Source organism: Eleginops maclovinus, chromosome 19, assembly GCF_036324505.1.
Source record: "Eleginops maclovinus isolate JMC-PN-2008 ecotype Puerto Natales chromosome 19, JC_Emac_rtc_rv5, whole genome shotgun sequence".
NCBI lineage: Eukaryota > Metazoa > Chordata > Actinopteri > Perciformes > Eleginopidae > Eleginops > Eleginops maclovinus.
The window spans coordinates 23,670,997-23,693,167 of NC_086367.1; the positions used below are offsets into that span (position 1 = coordinate 23,670,997).

Sequence of the window (22,171 nt, forward strand, 5' to 3'; positions counted from 1 at the left end):
GAGCGCTTGGTTTGTTGCACCGGGTGGACCGTGTGATTTTAGCATATGTGGCACAAGCGGGCGGAGCTAAGCGGGCTGAGATGCAGATGCTGCTGAAGCAGGTGGATGCTCTGTGCAGCTGAGGGACCATCACAGGAAACTGGGAAACAGATTTGGAGGTTTTTTCCGTCGTGGGGAACACATTTCGCTCCACCTTTTCTACTTCTCTATCCTCGCGGATCCCCCCCCCTCCTCCCCCGCAGTGAGAGGCTCCGTCTGTCTGTCTGCGGCTTGCGGGGATGTGAAGCTCCATCGGCCGCAGCCTCTCCCCCCTGAACCAGCCTGATATTATGCGGGGAACCAGGCGCTCTGCACGGACACAAGGGGAACAAAGCACCGCTGTAAAGAACCGCTCACAAACTGGCAGGTCAGTGCGGGGGGGGGGACGACACCGAAACAACCAAAGCTCGGGAGGAAAATGCAGTAAATAATCTCTGTGTGATACAGCAGCTCACAGGAGCTACACATCTGTAATATCCTCTGCGTTTAGATCCGTCTCTAGTCGTTTGGAAGTGAGGATGTTTTCCTGTGCGGGCCTCGGTGTGAGCAGCTTGTTTACCTCACAGAATGTCCCGGTTCTGATCCAGATTTCACTACCGACTGGTTCATAATGTATATGATGCAGAACCTGGTTCTAATCCAGATGTATTTTTAGACTGATTGTGATGTAGAGTGAAAAATATTGCTGTGAGTAATCAGATTCTCTCAGCCCAGTAACTCTGCCAAAAATAGCCTCTATTAAAGGACTCGTGTGTGTGTGTGTGTGTGTGTGTGTGTGTGTGTGTGTGTGTGTGTGTGTGTGTGTGTGTGTGTGTGTGTGTGTTGTGTCAGTTCCCTGAAGGGGAAATGTCTCATCTGGTGTAAAATCAGTGCATGAATATGTGCTCATGCATGCTTCTGTGACCCCCCCCCCCCTTTTAAGCTGGGTCTGAGTAGTCCTCTAATAAGAACTCTCCCCCCGACTCCTCCTGCAGTATTCGCCAGCCATGGTCGACCCCTCGGAGGCTGAGGATCAGTGCAAGGGCCCGCAGCTCAACGCCCCGGCTGTGGCCCCTGAAGACCCCCGCCTGCCGGACCAGGCCGATGGCACCACGGAGGAGGACGGGGACGCCGGTTTCGAGACGCCGCCGTCCGGCAGCTCGGTGGCGAGCCCCTCCCATGTGCCTGCCCCCGCCACTTCTGAGACTCCGCCCCCTGCTCCTGAGCAACCACAGACTCAGACTGACAGACCCCCCTCCCCAAAGCTGCACCTGGACCTGTACAACTTCGAGTCCCCGGTCGCCGAGGGCAGTCGCTACGTGCTGACGAGCCCCCACTCCCTGGAGGCCTGCGCCCGCTGCGGGGTCAAACCGGTGGAGCTGCTGCACCGGCCGCTCGGCGACTTCGCCCGCGAGGCGCCGGGCCGCTCCATGCGGGTCGCCACGGGTCTGTTCGAGGTCTTCGAGAGGGAGAGACACGGCAAGCTGCGGCAGTGCCGGGAGGAGCGGGAGAGGATCCTCAGGGAGGAGAAGCGCCGGCTCCTGCAGGCGGGGGTGAACACCGGCAGCAGGGAGTCCGCCCCCCCTCAGGACCAGCAGCACAAAACCCCCTCTGGACCTCAACCTCCCAAATCTGGGTCGCTGACCTCCAGCTCAGACTCTGGAGCTTCCTCTAGAGTCCCCCCACCCTGTCCCGCATCTAAACCGGCTCTTTTAGCTAAAGCCTCGACCGGTTCCTCCCCGAAATCTCAGTCCTCCAAAACCGGTTCCCTGCTGTCCTCCAAGTCTGAAGTAAAGACCAGCCGCCCCCTCTCCGGCCCCCCACCCATAATCAGGAAGTCCTCAGGCGGTAAATCCTCACACACCTTCCCCAGACCCACACCCAAACCCCCGTCCTTCCCTAGAGCCAACTCCACCCTCTCCTCCTCGGGGACTAAGCCCCTGAACGGGGTCTCAGGTCCGCCTGTCCCCCAGCACAACGGAACGGGCCTCCAGTCCAAGGTCCGATCAAAGAGCCATTCCCTGGAGTCCCTGCAGCGCCGGATGGACCCCTCCTCCACCTCCAACACCACCACCACCTGCACCTCCTCAGAGTCCGGCGCCTCCTCCTCTTACAGCTGGGACGGGGTCCGGGACCACTGGGCAAAGGTCTCCAGCCCCCGCGCCCGCACCATGGCCACCTTCAACTCGCTGATGGGCCGCAGCCTCAGCCTGGGCGACCTCAGCCACTCCCTGCAGACCACGCAGAAGGTGGAGCGCATCGTGAAAGAGGTGAAGCGCCGGGGCCTGAAGGCGGTGTCGGAGCGGGACCGCAAGATTGCGGCGCTGATGCTCGCCCGGTTCCAGGAGGAGGACATCATGAGCCAGACGCGCTATGTGGCTCACCTGCAGTGGGACAGCGAGCGGCGCATGGACGAGCTGCGGCGCGAGCAGGAGGACCGGGAGAAGCAGCGGGCGGTGCAGGAGTGCCAGCGGGTGTGGCAGACGCAGGTCTCCACCCGGCAGAGGAGGCTCAGCCAGCAGGAGAGACTCTCCACCGCCGCCAAGATGCGCCAGGCGGAGGAGAGCGAGGAGCGCTGGAGGGAGCTGTCGGAGCAGCAGGAGCGCAGCCGGCTGCTCCGCTTGCAGCAGGCAGCGCGCGAGGAGAAGCACAAGAAGTCCCTGCAGGAGCAGAACCTGAAGGCGCTGGAGGAGGAGCGCGCCGCCATGCTGGAGCAGGAGCGGCTGTTGCTGAAGGAGAAGCTCACCATGGCTGAGCTGAAGAGGCAGGAGAAGGAGCACCAGAGCCAGGAGGACCGGCGGGGGCTGAACAAAGCGGAGAAGAGACGCCACGCCGCCCTGATCCAGGAGATCGCCCGCCGAGAGCAGGAGGAGAGGGAGGAGGCCCGGCGGGCGGCGGAGGAGAAGCTCAGCCGCTCCCTGGAGAACTACGAACACATCGTGGAGCGCCGGGGCCAGGAGCTGAAGGAGAAGGCCAGGCGCGAGGAGAAACAGATCCAGAAGGCGCGCAATGCGGCGGGGAAGCGCGAGAAGCAGCAGCAGCAGCTCCTGGAGGCGCGCGCCAAGGAGGCGGAGAAACGGGCGCAGCAGGCGGCGCTGGTGGCCGAAGTCCGGGCGAAGGAGAAGGCCCAGCGCGCCGTGCAGAGCCGGCAGGAGAAGGAGAAGCTGCAGAAGCTCAACCGGCAGCGGGTGGAGGAGGAGGAGAAGCAGAGGAGGCAGGAGCTGCTGCAGTCCATCGAGAGGAAGCTGGAGAAGAGCGAGCAGATCTTCAAGGAGAAGCGTGCGGTGCTGGAGAGCGCCCGCTCCGTCGCCCAGGCCTCCTTCCACGTGCGGGACAAAGTGCGGGAGGAGACCAACATGAGGACCTTCGATAAGATGGCTCTGGAGGCGCAGCTCAAAGCCAGCCTCAACCCCCAGTAGGCTCTGAGGTCACTTCCTGTGCCGACAGCTTTACCTTTTCTCCCAAAGTGTGTTCTTTACTTCCTGACATCACCCCCCCCCCCCCCCCCCAACCCATCAGCTGATTATCGTTTCTGAGAGATCATTTTGTTCCGTGGACCGTGTCACATAGCAGCAGCAGAGCCTGGACGGGACGGACTTTATAAAGAGGGTAGAGGGCTACAGCAACCCCCCCCCACCCCCCCACTCTCCTTCTGCTCTGTTTGTGCAGGGATGAAAAGAGTCTTTGTTTACCAGGAAGCACAACTCCATGACGACTGCAGAGGCTTTTAAGGAAGCGGGGGGGAATAATCACAAATGGGTTTCTGCCCCCCCCCCCCGGACCCTTTCTATGACACGGCTTTGAAAAGCACTGAGCTGCTGACAATGCAGGAGGGGCCGTGTGCAGCCGCAGAAGACGGGTTCTGCAGCAGGACCCCCCCAACCCCCCCCGCCCCGCACCTTCAAGACACCTTGACATCGCCGGGGTCAACAGGTAGGAGCTTCCTCTCATTATGCAACGCCTCCCGGCTGATCCTCAGATTAAAAAGAAAAGGATATACAGTGGGGTGGGGGTGGGGGGGGGGGGGTGTTAGCTCTCTGATGTTGCCATAGCGATCTGAATCACGATGGAGCGGAGAGAGAGAGAGTGCGTGGGAACGTCAGGATGGTTCTGGGTGTTTCTGTGCACGGCGCGACTGGAAAAACACTCCGACAGTTTGTACTCACATCTGGGGGGGGTGGGTGGGGTGGGGGGGGTGGGGGGGGTTAGCAGCATTCCTGCTCCTCACTCAGACAGGAAGTCTTTTCAGATAGACTCGATGTTTCTAAACTACATTTATTGCACAGTGGAGTTTGAATTCCTGCTGAAGTTCTGACCCGGTTGTCTCTGCGTTCTGAGGATTCCTAACCCGGTCATCGGTCTGTTTATGACTTTAAGAGTAAACTTCAATGAGGATGGAGTGAGGGTATCTGCCAAGGCCGAACGGTGCGTTCAGGGGCTCCTCATCTTCAAATGGATCAGCTTCATTTGGATGAAGTTTAAAAGAACCGATTTCTGTTTCAGGATTACTGTCCCGGCGTTAATGTGAATTATTCCAGTCGAGAACTCATTGTTGGGATTATTCCCTGAGCACTTTAATGCAGCACCAATGCCCTCTGTTATCCCGGGTTAGATGTGTCCCCTATATCTGGATGGATTCATTGGGTTCTTCCCTGGCCTTCAGACACGTTTCATGAAAACAGCGCCGGTAGATTCCTGTTATCTGCTGCCGACAGATAGTAAATGAAGTTATCTATTGACTTATGTTATATTTATTATAGGAAAGGTTAGTAAAGCAATCATTCAACATCAGAAAGGTGATGTATTCAGCTTTGTGATGAAACCCTGGGATTGGATCGGATCTCCAGACAATACGAGGACTGATCCTGTCCGATGTCCAGGAAGTAGACGGGGCCGAGCGTGTCTCTGACTGATTCCTGCTCACGTCACAGATATAAAAACCAGCCTGAGGTTAAAACACAGCTTCAGAGCGGGGAGTGAGACACGCTGTCCCCACAGATAATCTGAGAGGTGACGCAAGAGGGGAGGGATGAGTCGGCACAAAAAGGATGAGGCTGCTGATCTGGAGAGGGCTGGGTTTAAACGCAGCGGAATGTAAACTACAGGAGAAGGATCATTAAAAAGAAACCACGCGAGGTAACGCTGCAGCGAGGACACGGCTAATTGATTCATTGACAGAAAATCAATTAACGATTCCATTTGGAAAGTTTTTCTTTCAACGGTTTTTATTTAGTTTAATATTTTCAACATTGTAAATGAATACTGAACACATCACCTCTATGAAACATGGAATTATGTAGTAAACTAATACAGATTTTAGACTCTTCAGAGTAGCCCGGCGTCTGTCAGTCAGGTTTTTCAATTAACAGGTGTGCCTCGTTAAGAGTCAAGCTTCTTCATGTGTGTGAGACCCTCAGGTGAGCAGAGGGGGGGTTAGTGCACGAGTTTCTCCACAAACCAAAAGAGAAAGCACAGACGTAGTGAGGCGTCTTCATCTTATTCAAGGCAGCTCAACTCAAGACCCTCGTTTTTAATTTAGCTTTTAACTGAATTGTTTTCGAGTCTTCTTTTATTTCTGTGTGTGCATGTGTTTGTGTGTGATCATTAACGGGGAACAGTATCTGTGAATGGTCTGTGTTTCTGTGAAGCCCTTTCTTCAGCTGTTTCTGCACACTGTGTTCTGACTGAACCTCATCTATGTCTTATATCTCGCAGGTCCTGCTGAGAGCTGGTGACGCTAACTCCTCCTCTTCCTCCATCAGCGAGGGAAACCCAACATCCATATCAACAGAGCGTTTTGTTGTTTAACACCAGTCCCAGCGCCATTTCTAGAAACCCACGGCCTTCCACCTGCACATGCTCCAGGTTCAAACCAAGCTTTATTAGCATCAAGGCATGTTCAGTCCATCCTGTTCCCCCCTCCCCCCTCCCTCAGTTCCGGTGTTCACCTATCATTCAGGAGATGCTTCGTCCAGGAGACATTTTTTAAAGATGTAGCAATAATGACAGGTGGAAATCCCAACGTGTGTGAGTCCATTGTTTCCTGTGCATCCAATCAGAACCAGAACAATAAAAACAAACATTTTACAAGATCTGCCGCGTGTGCTATGTGCTAAATATATGAATGAGTATCATGCTGTGTTTGCACCTCTAATAAATACTCTGGCTAAATGAAACCAGTGGGAGCCCTCAGACCTCCCCCTCTACAGCGCGTGTGGTCAGGATCTCTACTCGTTCGAGGTGGAGAAGGTCAGTTTCCTCCTTCAGTCCTCCGGTTTACTGGCGGCGTCCTGCCGAGCGATGATCTTGTAGACGCTCTCCCTGAAGCTGCTGTCAGAGGTCAGCCGCCGGGCCGTCTCACGCAGCTCCTCCATGCTGCTGTCGTCGGCGCTCGCCACCGCGAAGGACTTGGAGTGTTTCACTGCAGCGGGGGGGAGAGAGGAGAGGGGAGTCAGGGGACAGCGGGCAGCTTTCATTCAGACGCTCAGAGGCTTCGTACTCACACCAGTGGCGTCTGGAGGCCCTCCTCTGGATCCGGCAGCTCTTGATTCTGCGGGCGGCCGCTTTGTGCAGGTACACGGCGTTCTTCATGATCGCCGGCAGCTTCGCCTCGATCTCCGCGGCGCTGATGCAGTCCTCGAAGAACCCTGGGAAACGGAAACACACACACACACACACACAGAAACACAGCGTTCAGACACAGGGAGCTGCAGTTTGATATCAGGCCCCAGAAGCTCATCCAGAGTCCTGCAGATGCATCGGACAGATTCTCTGCTGATTCAGAATCGAGCGGTTTTAGTGAAACTGGAATCTATAAAATGAAATATGAAAATGCTTCTGTCCTTTGTTTTAAAAATAACTTTTTATGGAAACAGATCAGCAAGTGGACCTCTGCCTGTTAGATATGCATCACAATTGTTCTCCCTATAAGACAAAACTAAATGACAACATCATCTAAATCTAAATATGTGAGTGAAGTATTTCAAATATAAGGAACAATTGAATTTATTTTCCAGCATTTTACTGGAAAAAATCCAAACATTTTGCCCAAAAATACATCATTTATAGTGATTTAAACTTGAGAAGTATGAGCCATTATATATTAATAACCATTTAGATTCTGAACTATTGAATTAATACACAGGTTTGGTTCACTACCATTTTCATACTGTGTACTTTTAGAGCTGCAACGATCAGACACTAAACTATTTAGTAGAATAAATCTCTTCTTTTTCACTGAGAATTTGATGCTTTATTTCTCATATATTATGAAAGGGTTATAATAAGAACATCTTCAGGTTCAGGGATTTGTTAAATATAAAATATCTACATCATTGGATTACCTTACTAACCCTGATTGAAAACACCAAAACTATCCCTTTAAATGCTTATTACTTGATGTTCTTCACTGGGAGATACTCAGGATATTCTTGCTGCCATCCAGGAGCCTCTCATCCTCCCACAGCTCCCAGTGGGATACCCCTGCAGCACATACTGGGAACACGCATGAGTATTTGAGGTGTTCAGGTATCAGGGAGAGCACTCACTCCTGAGCTGGGTGACGTCGCCCTTCATCTTCTCCTCCGTCTCTTTGGTCCGCTCCAGAGACTCCAGGCCTTTCTCCAGATCCTGCAGAGCCTCCTCTGCCTGGTGCAGCCGCTTCTCCAGCTCCACCCGGGACTCGATCTCCGCCTGGCAACAGCAGGGAGACACACAGGACGTCAGGGGGGTAAATGTGTGTGTTGATATTTAACAAAGCTTTTGGACCCGAACAAATGTCTGTCGGATCATTTTGACTCTCTATGAAACCCTAAACCTCCCTGCTGGTTATTGAGTGACCTTTGCCCCCTGACATTGATTATTTTTTGCCGTGTCATGCTTGCTGAGTCGTGCCGAGTCACCTTGAGCTCGGCCTCGGTCTGCTGCTTGTCCACAGTGAGCTGAGAGAGAGACTGCTGCAGAGCTCTGGCCTGAGACGAGAAGAACTCCCTCTCCTGCTGCAGGACCAGGGAGCGCTGCTCGTTGTCCCTGAGCCTGAGGACACACACACACAGTCATTTAAAGCTTTGTTTCAACCAGAAAAGTGAATAACTCTACCACCTCTTCATCAGTGCATGCACATACAGTATGCCCTGTGTGAGTGTGTGTGTATGTGTGTGTGTAAGTGCATTGCATCTGGGGGTCCGTTTGCTTATAAATGCTGATGCTTCGTGCACCAAAACTAATTATATTTCAGTCTTTGTATTGGCTGAGGACATTGCCCTGCAGACAGGGTCAAATGAAGCAGATTTAAGTTGTGCAATAGTGTTTAAATACGAGATGCAAAAACTACCAACAACATATTGGAGTTATAAATAAGTATCACCTTTGATTCCTGAAAAACACGTTTCAATTGTTTAAAAGCTCAAAGATTAAGTAGAAAGGCTGTTTCTGCTGCTCCATCAGAGGTACAGTTAGTCTTATTCAAAAGCTCTCACAGATTTGGGTCAGCATGCATTGAAGAAAGCTGACCCGTTTCTGAGCATCTATAGATTCTGTATTTGCTATGAAAACTATTGTGTTTGTTTGCTCAGTATTTGTTCCGTGCAGTCTGGCTCCGTGAGGCTGATGGAAACACGGCAGCTCGTTCCCCTCAGAGTCATCAGAGCCGCCCAGTCGATACGAGCTGCGGTAACATCCCACTCTCCGCTCATCGATGCCCCGCTGCTCCGGATCGATACGCATTTCCACTAGCACTCACTTCCTCTGCATCAGCCACAACCCTGACACTCAAATGTTATTTAAAACACCGTCTAAACGTCGTCTTTTGGCAGAAATTGGGCTTTAAAGTCCTCTGTTCTGATTGGTCAACCGCTGACAGCTGTCCTATCACGTACAAAGTGTTGTAGCGTTAGCCAATAGGAGCGCAGGTGTTACATAGAGACATCACTGTGATAATGCAGTAAACAAAGGAGGCCTCTTTAATGAACTAGTTTGAATCTGTTGTTGTTGTTGTTGTTGTTTTGTTTACTCCCCGTCTCTGACTCACTTCTCCTCGGCCGTCCCCTTCTCCTTCAGCAGGATCTTCATCTGGTCCTCGATGTGCTTCAGGTCCTGCAGCAGGTCCACCTCCTCAGGATCCCCCCCGCCCTCAGGCTTCTGAACCTCCTCCTCTTCCTCCTCCTCCTCCTCTTCCTCCTTATCCTTCACCTCCTGCTGCTGCTGCTCCTTCAGCCCCAGCAGCTCCAGAGTCCTCTGCTTCTCCTGAGAGAGCTCCTGCAGGGAGACAGTAACCTCGAGGGTTTAAAGTTACACAACGTATGACATCATCAGTAGTAACGTCACATGATCTGATCCATACGTTAAACTAGAGAGAGGGAGGGAGAGAGAGAGAGAAAGAGAGGGACAAAGAGAGAGAGAAAGAGAGAGAGGGACAAAGAGAGAGAGAGGGAGAAAGAGAGAGGAGAGGGACAGAGAGCGAGAGAGAGAGGGAGAGAGGGAGGGAGAGAGAGAGGAAAGAGAGAGGGAGGAGAGGACAGAGAGAGAGAGGGAGAGGAAGGAGTCTGTGGATGATGACAAACGTTTATCATCTCTAACCTCGATGGACTTCTGCAGCCGGACAGTCAGACTGCTCAGCTCCTCCTTCTCCGTCTCCACCCCCCGCAGGGACTGAGCCGTGCCGTCCAGGTCTCTGAAAATAGGGGGGAGGGGGGGAGGGGGGTGAATGGCTTTATTGGCGGGTTTCTGCAGAATAATGAGAGATGGGCGAAAAAGGAGGAACGGTGTTTACAGTTTGATATTCTCCTGCTCCGCTTTCAGCTCCACCACCACCTCCTCAAACTTCATCTTCTCCTCCTCCAGGACCTGGTTCAGACGCTCCAGCTCCTACACACACACACACACACACACACACACACACACACACACACACACACACACACACACACACACACACACACACACACACACACACACACACACACACACACACACACACACACACACACACACACACACACACACACACACACACACACACACACACACACACACAATATAAGAAATAAAGACTAAAGTAAAGTTTATAAATATTGAGGTTTCTTTTGTGAGGCGTTGTGCTGACAGCGTGCAGTCTGACCTCTCTCTGGGCTCTCTGCTGACTCAGCTCTTCCGTCTCCTCCATCAGCTTGTCTGCAGAAGGAAGCGTATTCACCATGAGCTGCGTCCGCTCCTCAAACCTTTATCAAAAAGCTGATTTACTGCAAAGCTTTACCCAGGTACTCCTGCTTCTCCTTGGCCAGCTGCAGCCCCTGAGCCTCCAGACTCTCGATCATCGCCTCGCCCAGCTGACAGTTCTTCCACGTGCTGACGGAGGAACACACATTACACTGATCATCAGCTCATTTAACACAACTGGCGTGACAACAGATGCCCTCCCTCCTGTCAGGGATGATTACTCGTCACATATCGCACTGCCTTTGAAATGTTTGTGCAGATTGAGAGGAGTTGTGCACTCACACTTTCCCAGAGTCCTGTAGCATCTCCATCCACTGGAGCTGCTCCGCCTCCGCCTCAGCAGCCAGCACGATGGTGCCCTGAGGGACCACACACACACACCATCACACACCAGCGTCTCAATCATAAAACAGAGCGTGCAGGACCCCCTCTGGGCCGCTGAGGGACTGAACACTGTTGTGTGTCAGTTGTCTGCAGGATTAGGATGATGGTTTTAAACTCTGTAAACTGCTTAGTCATGCAGCCAAACTGTGACTCAGCACTTTCTGTACGTTCATCTTTATACTGGAGACAGGGGTATTTATTCAGATCCCGTATTCAATTAAAAGTACTAATATAACATACAGAGGAAACACACTTAAGGTAACTGGAGTCATTAATCAGAGGAGGGATTAGTCTGTATGTGTCTCACCTGCACACACAGTGAAATTGGACCTGTGCATTTAACCCATCTTAGTACTGGGAGCAGTGGGCAGCTATGGGGTGACCTAAGACTCCATATTAAGGTCTGTTCAGGGACTTGAACCATAACCCTGACCCAGGCCAAGTCCCTACTCACTGAGCCACTGCTGGACGTAAGAAATCTGCTGAATTGACTTTAATTATTCAATCTAAAAGAACCCAATGCAGAACAGACTCAAAAAAATGTTCATAAAACACAAACAGTTTAAAAGAAATGACTTTAACTCTCTATTGAACCCGGAGACTCATCGAGATCAAACGTGTGTATGGATGTCTTTCGATTCCAGAAGTGGTTATTTAACTGTTTGCAAACTTAATTTATGAAACGAGAAAAAAACCATCATATTTCAGAAACTCTGTTTTTATTCAGATAAAGTAAAGTAAAGTAATAAAGTAATAAAGTAATAAAGTAATAAAGTGAGTATGGATGAAATAGATAGATGAGGCGGGGGCCCGTCTGAGAAAGGATCATTAAACTCACGGTGAAGTCCTCCAGGTTGATGACGATGGCGAAGGGCATCCCCATGTTCTCGTTAGCCGACACCACGCATCCTCCCAGAGGAATCACTCCCTGACACACACACACACACAGACACACACACACACACAGACACACACACACACACACACACACACACACACACACACACACACACACACACACACACACACACACACACACACACACACACACACACACACACACACACACACACACACACACACACACACACACACACAGATCAAACCCTTCAGCAGAAAGTGACGTGATCACATGGTTCCTCTTCCTGAACCTCCCGGATGTTCCTCCTCACCTTAGGATGGATGTTGAAGATCCTGCTGCTCTCGAAACTCCTCTTCTCGCTCTCTGCGTAGTAGAGCAGGAAACTGTCTTTGATGATGAAGAATCTGTGAAGACGAGAGGAAGAACAAGTGATATAACAGAGGTATGTTTGGTGTTTCATCCATGACTTCCTCCTCTGAAGCAGCTGCTTTGTATTTCATGCTTTCAGCGTCTAAAACGCTTTCAAAATGGCTTTTATTGGATTTCACTTGATGTTTTCGGCTGGTTTTCAGGTCTGAAAGCTGCTTTATGAACAACATTTATCCAACAGCTCTTTTTCAATCACAACTTTTATTACTGGTTATGCTTTGATAAAAAATCCCGTGCAGAAAGTTTTTCCTTCTAAATGATTCGAATCATTTCAGATGTTTTTTCTTCCTGATTTGAGGAACTGTATTTATTTGTTGCAGAATCCTTTTAGTTTTCATTCATCACAAGTTCCCACAGAGACCCTTCATGAAACCCTCAAAACAGACAGAACAATTATGGTTATTTAGAGATTTCCAGTGAGAGTTGCTGTAATGGTTTCTCTGGATCCAGTTTATTGTATTTTTATGCGTTACGTAAACTAAGAGCATTATGGTGACATAAGGTCCCAATCCAGCCCACACACACACACACACACACACACACACACACACACACACACACACACACACACACACACACACACACACACACACACACACACACACGCTTCATAACAAACAAAAAATCTCCATCCTTTTTTATAACTTCTAAAAGAAAAGAGATGTTTTAAAGTGCTTTATATATTTGAAGTTTGGCTCTCAATGATCAGATATGATATTAATGATCTAAGAATTAAATCAGCCTTTTTTGTTTTTGCTGAAGGAAAACTTTCTCCCCACTTTAAAGAATGATAAAAGCAGACGTCCTTTAAACTTCACCTCCAGGTTTGAAGTTTCAGTTCTAACGAGGCTTATGATCAGCTAAAGCTCCTCTAAAATAATCAGCATTCTGTAAGAAAATGTAATCAATATTTATATTTTTCAGTGAATAATCGGGCAGAGGATAACTTCCCCCGCACTAAAATAAATATCAATTAATAAGAAAAGCAGATTTCCTCTAAACTTTTCCTGGTTTTTAAAGTTCCTGCTCTTTTTGACGAGGGTTTTTAAGCAGCACATGCAGTTCAATTAATTACAGGTGTTGTTACCTGTGAGTTTCACATCTTAAATATGAAGCATTTAATACTCATGGTGCAAAGAAGTCAATTTAAGTTTAGCTCTACCTCTAATTCTCAAACAATCCGGCTGTTTGTACAGAACAGAGAATCTTTCCTCTGGTTTTTAAAGTTCGTGAATGTTTAGTTGAAGCAGCTCAGAGGCAGACCCCCCCCCTGCTGTATAAAGCTCTCTCTGAGTTAAAACACAAACCCCTCAGGTGGACCCCCCCTCACCTGCGGGACCACTTGGCAGACGGCCGTCCGAAGGGTCTCTTCCACAGGACGCCGTGCAGCTGCACCTTGGTGCTGATGTCCAGCGCTTCGCTGTCCGACTGCTCCATGGACGACCAGGGCGAGAATAGAGAGCTCCTGGACGAAGAGGAGAACATCCTCAGCCCGGAGAGGAGGGGCCGCAACACAACAACAACAACACAGAGAGTCAATAACAATCACTCCCACAACGCATCGAGCTGCAGAGGAATCCCGATAGCTCAGCAGGGTGGAATAACGCAGCCGCCGATAAGAGCTGCGGGCAGACTGAGAGGAAGAGGAGCAGGGAGGGAGCTTTAGGAATCTGAAGCCGCTCGATATCCAGTAAGAGCTGTTCAGATTACTGAGCAGGTACAGAGAGCCACATCTGGGCGGGGGCTGTAAAGAGGATGGAGAGAGAGGTTAGCACGCGGCTCAGAGTATCAGATTAATTCACACAACATGTTGTCAGAGCGGACGGACGGCAGATTACAGAGATATCGACAGCTCAGCCTCCACAGAGAAGAGCCTGAGCGGGGAAACATCCCGCCAGCGGAGGAAAGCCTCTTACACGTTTCAGTCAGGAGGGAAACTGAAACACCTCAGACATCCAGTCATTACATTCTCCTTCTCCTGTACTTCTATAGGTGTTAGTGCATGTCAATGGTCTGCAGAGGCTCAAATCCCTGTGTCCCCCGTCTGAAACGCCTCTATTGGACTCCTTTGTTTACTTCCTGATCATAGTGACATCACTATGGAACACATTGTACGTGACAGGCGGGGATAAGGGGCGGGACATCTCTAAGCAGGTTGACCAATCACAACAGAGCAGACTGGGCTCTGGTTTCAGACAGAGGGTGAAAATAAAGAGCTTTCTGAACATCATCAGTTGAATCATCAGGAAGAAAGGACTTTCGTTTTCACCAGTTTTAAAAAAACTTTAATTTAGTCATAAAACACTTTACAACCGATGCTCACAATCGAAAGTTTGGAAATAAGGCAGACTCATCCTGGAATGACAGAAGAAAATAACCCCCCCCCCACTGATATTAACATTACACATTAAATAGATCCTCCTCTCAGCCCCAACATGTGCCGTTACTCACACCTGACGCACCTCTGAAGTCTTAGAGTTTCTGCAGATTCACACCTGATCACACGGACACTGCTTGATCCTGATTGGTCAAAAACAACCCCTTAATGACCAAAATGCATTTGTGCAAAGACAACATTTTGTCCCACATGAAATCAAATCATAATGGGATCCTTTCAATGCACCTGTGGAGACGAACAGGAGCTCTGTGCCACAAACAAACAAACAAACAAACAAACAAACCACATTTTGGAGAAACATGAGATCAGAGAGACGGCCGCACTCCCTCACAGCCCTGAAGATGGATTTATTTCACACTACAGATCTAAATATCCTTTCCTCTCTGCTTCAAAGTGGGCAGTGCATATAGGCTGAGAGTCATTTTGAGAAATGCAAATAAATAAAAGTAGGGATGATTTTTGATCTCGTTATATAGTCAATCCTTTTTTTTAGGGGGATTTAAAAACTAACATTATGCATTTTTGGTAAACAATGCATAACACACACAGAGCAGCAATCATTTCCACAATCCATTCATGTTTTTAAGCAATTTTAAAAGAGAAAAAGGGCAACATGTTCTGCGTTCAGCGTCTCAAATGTGAATATTTGGGGAGTTCTTCAACAGTTTATTGGATATATTTCAGGTTTTTGATGCAAGAAGACACACAGTGATCATGTTGGTTAACTAATGAAGTAATCATAATCTGCAGCCTTTCGCACGTTCACCAGAGGACGCGTTTGATTTACAGCGTGTTTCTGTAAGGACAGGAAGGACCCCTGCAGAGACTCGGTGTGAAGGAGAGGCGCATGATGGGGCTGTCCTGCAACCTGGGGGGGGGGGGGGGGGGGGGGTTGTATCCCTTTTATACACACACACACAGCGTCCCGTATTAGAAAATAAAAAACAGTCATGCAGCTGCTGGTCAGCATGCGACCCCCCCACCGGGTTTCTTCTCCTTTGTTAAACCGCTTCAACCGGAAATCAGATAGAAAGGTGTGTTTGTGAGAAAGCATCTCACTCTCTGTACAGACCATACATGACTTCAATTCATTTACATGAGCTGAGCACAGTGACCCACCCCCTTGTGGAAACTGACACACAGAGAAAAATCTCCCCCTTTCCATTAAACTGCAGCACGAGGGGAATTAACCTGCAAATTTTCAAGATGAGTATTTTTTAGATAAAAAACCTCAGATATTAGATTTTCTGCTTTCCTGGATTTTTTGTTTCATGAATTTTATTTTGGACCAAAAACAAGACATTCAAAGACTATTTTCTGACCAATTCATTGATGTCGTCATTAATCCTCAGATGAATCGATAATGAAATATTGCTAGCAGCCGTTCTAGCCTACAACATGTTTATGCATCAACAATGCCTTGATGGTGTGGTGCCGTTTCAAAAGCAATCTATTATAGACCCCCTGAAAAAAACCTTCTGCAGCAATTTCGAAAAAGACTCGTTATTGCTCAGGCTCGATCCACTACTGACGAACAACCCCAATAAAAAAAGCTAAATTCCCCAGAGCGATGGTCCCATAACCTCCAGAGACGTCCTTCATTCAGAGCTGCGGAGATCAACCCTAACCCTCCACCTCTAAATACCTACAGTCACTTACTCTACACACATTAACTGCGCCCCCCCCCCCCCCCCCCCTTATTTATAATTACGTGAATCAGAACAGCAATAAGTGAAGAGAGAAAGTAAAATGTGGCGTTCAGGGTCTCTCTTCCTGCAGGATTCAGCAGGAGCGCTGCTTTCCTACTGAGATCAGGAGCCATCACTTCTATAAAGCTGAATCCTAATTATTATTTATTATTCTGTGAGGAGACGACTTCCAACACGTCCTCCGTCCTCTCGTCCCGCTCATATGGCACTTTGACATCAGCTCTGATCCCTCCTGATGCTAAGGGCTTAAACTCTGTACAGGTACATTATATAAAAAAGGAGAGTCTGGATATCATGACCGAATCTCGCTGTGCAACACGCTGTGATGATCTCTGGACGAGCGCGACACCATGCCGGGGACAAACGGAGCTCCCCCCGGGACAGAAAGACTCCCGGGCGGACAGACAGGCAGAGAAGCTGTGAGATGTTTCAAAGAAAAGCTCCGTCTGAGTCACAAGAACTCCTCAAAGAATCCTTAAAGTTTGAAGTCTCTGTCTCCGTCCGTCCCCCCCCCCGCTCCGGGTCTAATGGTGGTGCCCGACGGACAGCACCAGCGGGATGAGGCAGCCCAGCACCAGCGCTCCCACCTCCACCTTGCTCAGTCCCTTGCCTCCGTTCCCCCCCGTGGGAGAGTGGCTGTGGCCCCCGCCGCCGCCCACCTCGGGGAGGACGTGCACGGTGGCCACGTACAGGAAGGTGCCGGCGGAGAACAGCATGGCCACTCCGGTGGCGTTGAAGTCGGACAGCGCCTCCTTACTGCTCTGAGGGGGGGGAGATAAAGAAAAGTCAGAGTCAGACTGCTTTATATTTTGGGTCTCCCCTACCCCTCCGGTATTTACCTGGCTGAGGCCGAGGAAGGTGAGCATGGCGAGGACGGGCGCAGCGAGGGCGAACACCAGCAGATGTTTCCGGATCCGGTTCCTCTCCAGACCGGCGTGCATCAGGAAGGACACGAGGCCGAACGCAGCGGGGGCCTGCAGACCAGAGAGAGGGGAGATCACATTCAGTAAGTGCTGAGCTGCACATAACGAGTATCCCGCAGCTCTGGTGAGTTCAGGGCTGAACAGCTGCTTGTGTTTCTGAGTGTCTGTACGTTTGTCTTTAAATGATTCATTTTTTCATCAGTTATTTTATTTGTTTCCTTTGTTGGCTGCGACTCGGTTGGTTGCGTATTAGTGAGTAAAACACTGTATATTACTCTGTGTCGATATCTGGATTTGTGGATGTCAGTGTTTGTACTAACTCAATAAAAAAAGGTACCAATGACTTCTTCGTTCAAACATCGCTTATGTCAGAAAAACTGCTTTAAACCTAAAAAACATTACATTTCCAACACGATAAGACCAAGAGGAGCAGCTTATTCCCACAAAGTAAAAACACTAAATATTATTGATAATGCAAACACTTGCCAGTCATTTAATCTGCTACGACATAACCCTTAATTACATGTTGATTTACGGTAGAAAAGGAGAGCGACGGTCACCTTGTGCAGCATGATGGCTACGAACACGATGAGCTGGACGCTGGTCTGAGAGGTGGAGGCGGCGGCGCCCAGAGCCACTCCGTCAGCTGGAGACCAAACACATGGAGGACATTAATAACAGCTGTTCATATTCTGTCAAAGATAACCGTTACCGCTCAAACACTGATCACTGGAGAATATTTCCTGATTTATGTAAATATTTTGAGGGTTTGGACTAAAAGAACTGACACCTAAAGACAGTTTGGGATTTAGAGTAACGAGGATGATGCTAACAGATTGAAAAGCACCATCACAGTTAATGTTTAAACGCACAGACCATACTTGATCTGAGACGTGTAATATGTGCCTTTGAAGAACATCTTTAGCCGGAGCATGGTCAAAAGAAACAACAGGTGTACCTGCAGCGTGGACCACCAGCCCCAGGGTGGTGGTGATCTTTGAGGAGGCCCTCGCTGCCTCTGGATCTAAAGCTGAAGAAACAACGTCAGTAATAATGAAGCTATGAGCATTTAATGTAAACTGCAGCCTGGACTGTTGAACTCTGCTGACCTTCGCTGCTGTGCATGTGAGAGCTGCCGATCTGGTCCACCAGCAGCATGAAGACGAAGCCGAGCACCAGAGAGACCCCGATGCAGGCGTGCAGCTGCTCGTGGCTGTGCTCGTGTTTCCCGCCGGCACTCACGTCAACGTCACCCTTCGCCTCCGACACCTCCACCACTCCCACCTGGCCGTGGCTGTGGTGAGCTCCTGCAGGGACAAACAGAGAGACATATTTAGTGTCTCTCTCCCATGCGCTAATGTTCAGAAAGCTCTTTATGTCTCTCATACTGCCTGTGCTGCATCACCTCTTTCACCCTCTGTCTGAAACCAGAGCCCAGGCTGCTCTGATTGGTTAGCTCTGAACCGCTTAGGGATGTCCCGGCCCTTAGCCTATCTCGTACAATGTGTGGGAACACTAGCCAATGGAAGAGCTTAGTGTACTTAGTGTTTTAATTTACTAAGGCTGTGTCCGAAATCACTCACTCATTCCCTAATCCCTACTCACTACACAGTGGACTACACAGTGACTCATGGGTTAAATGAAAAGCCGTTTCGGACACTACTTGGCCCCGCAGTTAACGACGTCATTACTGTGGCACAATGAAAACGTGCCAATTCAATGCAACTTTTTCAAAATAGATGATAGATTAATTATTTCTTGTGATGAATTCATATTATACCGAGCGTGTTTTCCTCAGACCAACACACAGAAAGTGTCTGCTGCAACTTTCAGTTGTTACTCAAGACTGAATGCTGTCCTTTTCCCGCTGACTTTAAGTTATATTTAATACAGATGTTTGATCAGTTCCTCGCGCCGCACTGTAGGCCTGCGTTTATTCCGTTCCTTTGCTTGTTTTCTATTCTCTTGTACTTGAATCTGTTTGTAATGCGTCTCCTCCGTAAATCCAACCCCAACACGCGCGACAGATTATTAATTTGGCGCCATAGCTTTATAAAAAAAACTGTCACGTGGGACGCTGCTCCGTCTCACTCCGCCTTGGTTCGTGCGTCGCGACTGCAATGCATGATGGGATATATTGCTTGGTAGTGACCATCGGTTGCCCACTACATTTCACGGTGCATTTTGGGAAATAGTGAGTGCACTATAAGTGAATATCAACACTCACTCAACATTCGGACACCACTACAAATGTGAGTGATTTCAGGACGATAACTTTTGATGCCTAAATGCGTCAGAGGTTTGGACTTTAAGACAAAGCAAATAATTACAGGACAAATGTGTGTGTTTGAACTCGGACTGTTACGTAAGAGAAGACGTCGTCATGTTTAACTTTACAGCTCTCTGAACTTTGATCCGTTGCAAAGGGATTCAAACTGTATGTCTATATGTTCGGTATTTAGTTTGCAGAGTCAGAATAAGGTCTTGATGTTTTTTTGCACGGATTATTCAAAGTTTTCTGTCATTTCTTTCAATAAAACATCGAGTAAACAAGTCTGTGTTTCACTGGACTTCAGCTTCAAACATGATAAAAGCCTCCATGGGGAAATACAGTCAGGATCCAGAGCCTGTTGAACTCTACCTTCAAGTATTTCTTCATAAAGTGCGTGGACGCCCTCAGGAATGATGACAGCCAGCGCGGTGCCACACAGCAGCCCGGCTCCCAGCACCGTCACCAGCTTCAGCTTCTCCTGCAGGAACACAATCCCACACAAACCATCAGCTCAAATATGTGTTTGTCTATAGACACCAGATCATGATTCAAACAACCAGAAAAGATCTTCAGGGCGGAACAAGACTCAGAAATATTGCACACGGAATAAATTGTAAACTGTGAGATTTTTTAATCCGTTAAAATGTAGAGAAAAGGAAGAAGTGCTTTAATGTTCTGGACCTGTTGCATGGATTATTCTGCAGAAAGGCTTCTCAATGTAAAACAAACGTAAACAATAATAAAAACAACTAACTAAGCATTTTTTCTCCTACACTTACACCTGTGACTCTTATAAATGTCTCTTCTGAAGTGATTGATGTTTGGTTCCTATGTCTATATTTTATGCGTTCTATCTGTGGCTTTGAGTTTTTGTGAAATAGACATCACAATGAGTCCGTTCGAGTTTTTTAATGTAATTCTGCATTTACTTCTCTATATTCTCAACAATGATTGTGTTTTTACAGTCAAACAAAAGATGATATTCATCCCAACAAAGCATTTTATCCATCTCCAGAACTTTGTATCGTCCTGTTATTTGTTATTCATGATGAAATCAGTGTCTGTGATGAAAAGACCCTGACTGATGAACATCTACCTCTCTGTCAGAGGTGGAAAAAGTACACAGATCCATCCACTCAAAATCTTACTTGACTTAAAGCACAAAAGTCAGCAAAATGTTCTGAAAGTATAAAAAGTAAAAGTCATCGATATGCAGAAAAGGTGTGTATTTAATGATATTTATATATGTGACATTTATAGATAATATTGTTGCATTTTACTGTTGTATACAAACGCATTTCTGATTGACTTTTTGGTAAAATATTTAAATAATGTGACTCTTTTCTGAAGAACTAGTCCACCAGTTTACGTTTGAGAGATGCATTTTGTAAAATCAGCATACTAAATGACAGTATTTCCTTTGTAATTGTAGTGGAGTAGAAGAACAAAGTAGCACTAAATGGAAATACTCAAGTACAGCACCATACAGTTGTACTGAGGTACAGTACTTGAGTAAATGTACTTCCCACCTTTGCTCTCTGTGAATCTGGAACAAAGTTAGCCCAACATCAAGAAGCCCTTTAAGCAAAACGTCCCACACTCACCTCTGAGAAGTTGACAGCCAGAGGAATGGTTCCTGCCACATAACATCCCACCAACATGGAGAGAGACAGCAGGCTGATGGAGCTGAAGTCGTCCATTATTACTGCACTTTATGCTAATGCTAAGCTAACCAACAACAACCAACCGCCACCTCTTTATCAGTAGTAACGCTTACAGTTAGATCACATGCCACGAGATGCAGCTGTTAACTAACAATGGTTACTAATTAAATACACGTCTCTGTAATCTGGTGTTGGTTCAGGTAGCTGCTAAACATCCACGTTTATGTCTAAACAGAGACGTTTCACCGAGCTAAGCTAACTATGCTAAGCTAACTAGCTTTGGTATCAACGATTCACAAACTGAGAATCCCCGACACGTTCACGTTCACTTGCAAACAGCCGCTACTCCTCATAGTCTCCTCCAGATTTAGCTGTCAGTGATAATAAGGTAATTATATTTGCAGCTTCCCGACTTGTGTAGCAGCTGGAGCTCAGACTGCTAACCGAACATCCTGTTGTTAGGGGCTGCTGGAAGAACATCCGGGTCACAACTCATCTCCTCAACCTGTGGGAGAAAGCTGCCACGTTTCATCCTCACAGGAGGAAGTCAGAGCAGCGATCATAACAACAACAACAACAACAACAATAATAATAATACATGTTATTTAGAGGAGCCTTTCAAAGCACCAAATTACAATTCATAAAATATGATTGTATTAATAAACCTTAAAAATGATTTCATACAAATATTTTTAGTTTTGTTTTTTTAACTGATTCTTTTTGGGGTAGAATTTCACATCCACAAGAAGGAATAGACTGACTCTAAACCACGTTTTTTATATTAAAAATAAGAAGGCAATCCTACAGGATTAGGGCCACATGAGAAAGATGTGCTGGGATGTGATCAAGAGTTAAAAGAAATGTTGACTTTTTATATTATTTTTCCATGAAAATCTCAGAACTCAGACATAATGTGTTTTTCTGGAAAAATATAATATTATTTTTAGACTTTTGTATATTTTTAAACACTTTTTCTGTTTTTCCTGAATATCTAAAGAAATTCTGATTAAAAAGTCTGAACTCTGACTTTCATATTGTTTTGTACTTTTTCTGAAAATCTCTGAATTCTGAGAAAAGACTCTTTTAATCAGACAAAACAATATCACATGATTAAGATGTTTCTGTACTTTTAGTCACATCCCAAAAAATGTTCTCATATGGCCCTACTCCTCTTCCATACTATGAAAACCAAATGAGTATTTAATGGAGAGTTTACTTTAAATGTTACATATCGTTTTTATATCTTCCAGATCTTCCCCTGATCTCAATATTCTGAGTACCGTTTCTCAAGGACTCA

At 47.7% G+C, this 22,171-nt stretch overlaps 3 protein-coding genes and 1 long non-coding RNA gene across 4 annotated transcripts; 2 read left to right on the plus strand and 2 right to left on the minus strand.

The window, feature by feature from the left end:
• Positions 1 to 3,519, plus strand: ccdc177 (coiled-coil domain containing 177). Its single transcript, XM_063908330.1, has 2 exons — positions 1 to 406; positions 1,014 to 3,519. Exon 2 carries the CDS (start codon positions 1,026 to 1,028, stop codon positions 3,435 to 3,437), a length of 2,412 nt encoding a protein of 803 aa, XP_063764400.1. The 5' UTR covers positions 1 to 406; positions 1,014 to 1,025; the 3' UTR covers positions 3,438 to 3,519.
• Positions 3,520 to 3,689: 170 nt separating this feature from the next.
• On the plus strand, positions 3,690 to 6,110 carry LOC134881179 (uncharacterized). The gene is made up of 2 exons (XR_010168011.1): positions 3,690 to 3,951; positions 5,734 to 6,110. It is a non-coding gene; the product is annotated as an uncharacterized LOC134881179 (long non-coding RNA).
• plekhd1 (pleckstrin homology domain containing, family D (with coiled-coil domains) member 1) lies at positions 5,237 to 15,423 on the minus strand. Its single transcript, XM_063908331.1, has 13 exons — positions 13,239 to 15,423; positions 11,790 to 11,883; positions 11,456 to 11,545; positions 10,516 to 10,592; positions 10,271 to 10,362; positions 10,136 to 10,188; positions 9,788 to 9,882; positions 9,595 to 9,688; positions 9,047 to 9,273; positions 7,920 to 8,052; positions 7,566 to 7,710; positions 6,522 to 6,665; positions 5,237 to 6,439 (listed from the first exon to the last, which is right to left on the minus strand). Exons 1-13 carry the CDS (start codon positions 13,391 to 13,393, stop codon positions 6,282 to 6,284), a joined length of 1,557 nt encoding a protein of 518 aa, XP_063764401.1. The 5' UTR covers positions 13,394 to 15,423; the 3' UTR covers positions 5,237 to 6,281.
• Positions 15,424 to 15,774: 351 nt separating this feature from the next.
• slc39a9 (solute carrier family 39 member 9) lies at positions 15,775 to 21,353 on the minus strand. The gene is made up of 7 exons (XM_063908189.1): positions 20,815 to 21,353; positions 19,580 to 19,688; positions 18,048 to 18,245; positions 17,897 to 17,968; positions 17,499 to 17,584; positions 16,855 to 16,989; positions 15,775 to 16,776 (listed from the first exon to the last, which is right to left on the minus strand). The coding sequence occupies exons 1-7, from the start codon at positions 20,908 to 20,910 to the stop codon at positions 16,540 to 16,542; spliced, it is 933 nt and encodes a 310-aa protein (XP_063764259.1). The 5' UTR covers positions 20,911 to 21,353; the 3' UTR covers positions 15,775 to 16,539.
• Positions 21,354 to 22,171: the final 818 nt, after the last annotated feature.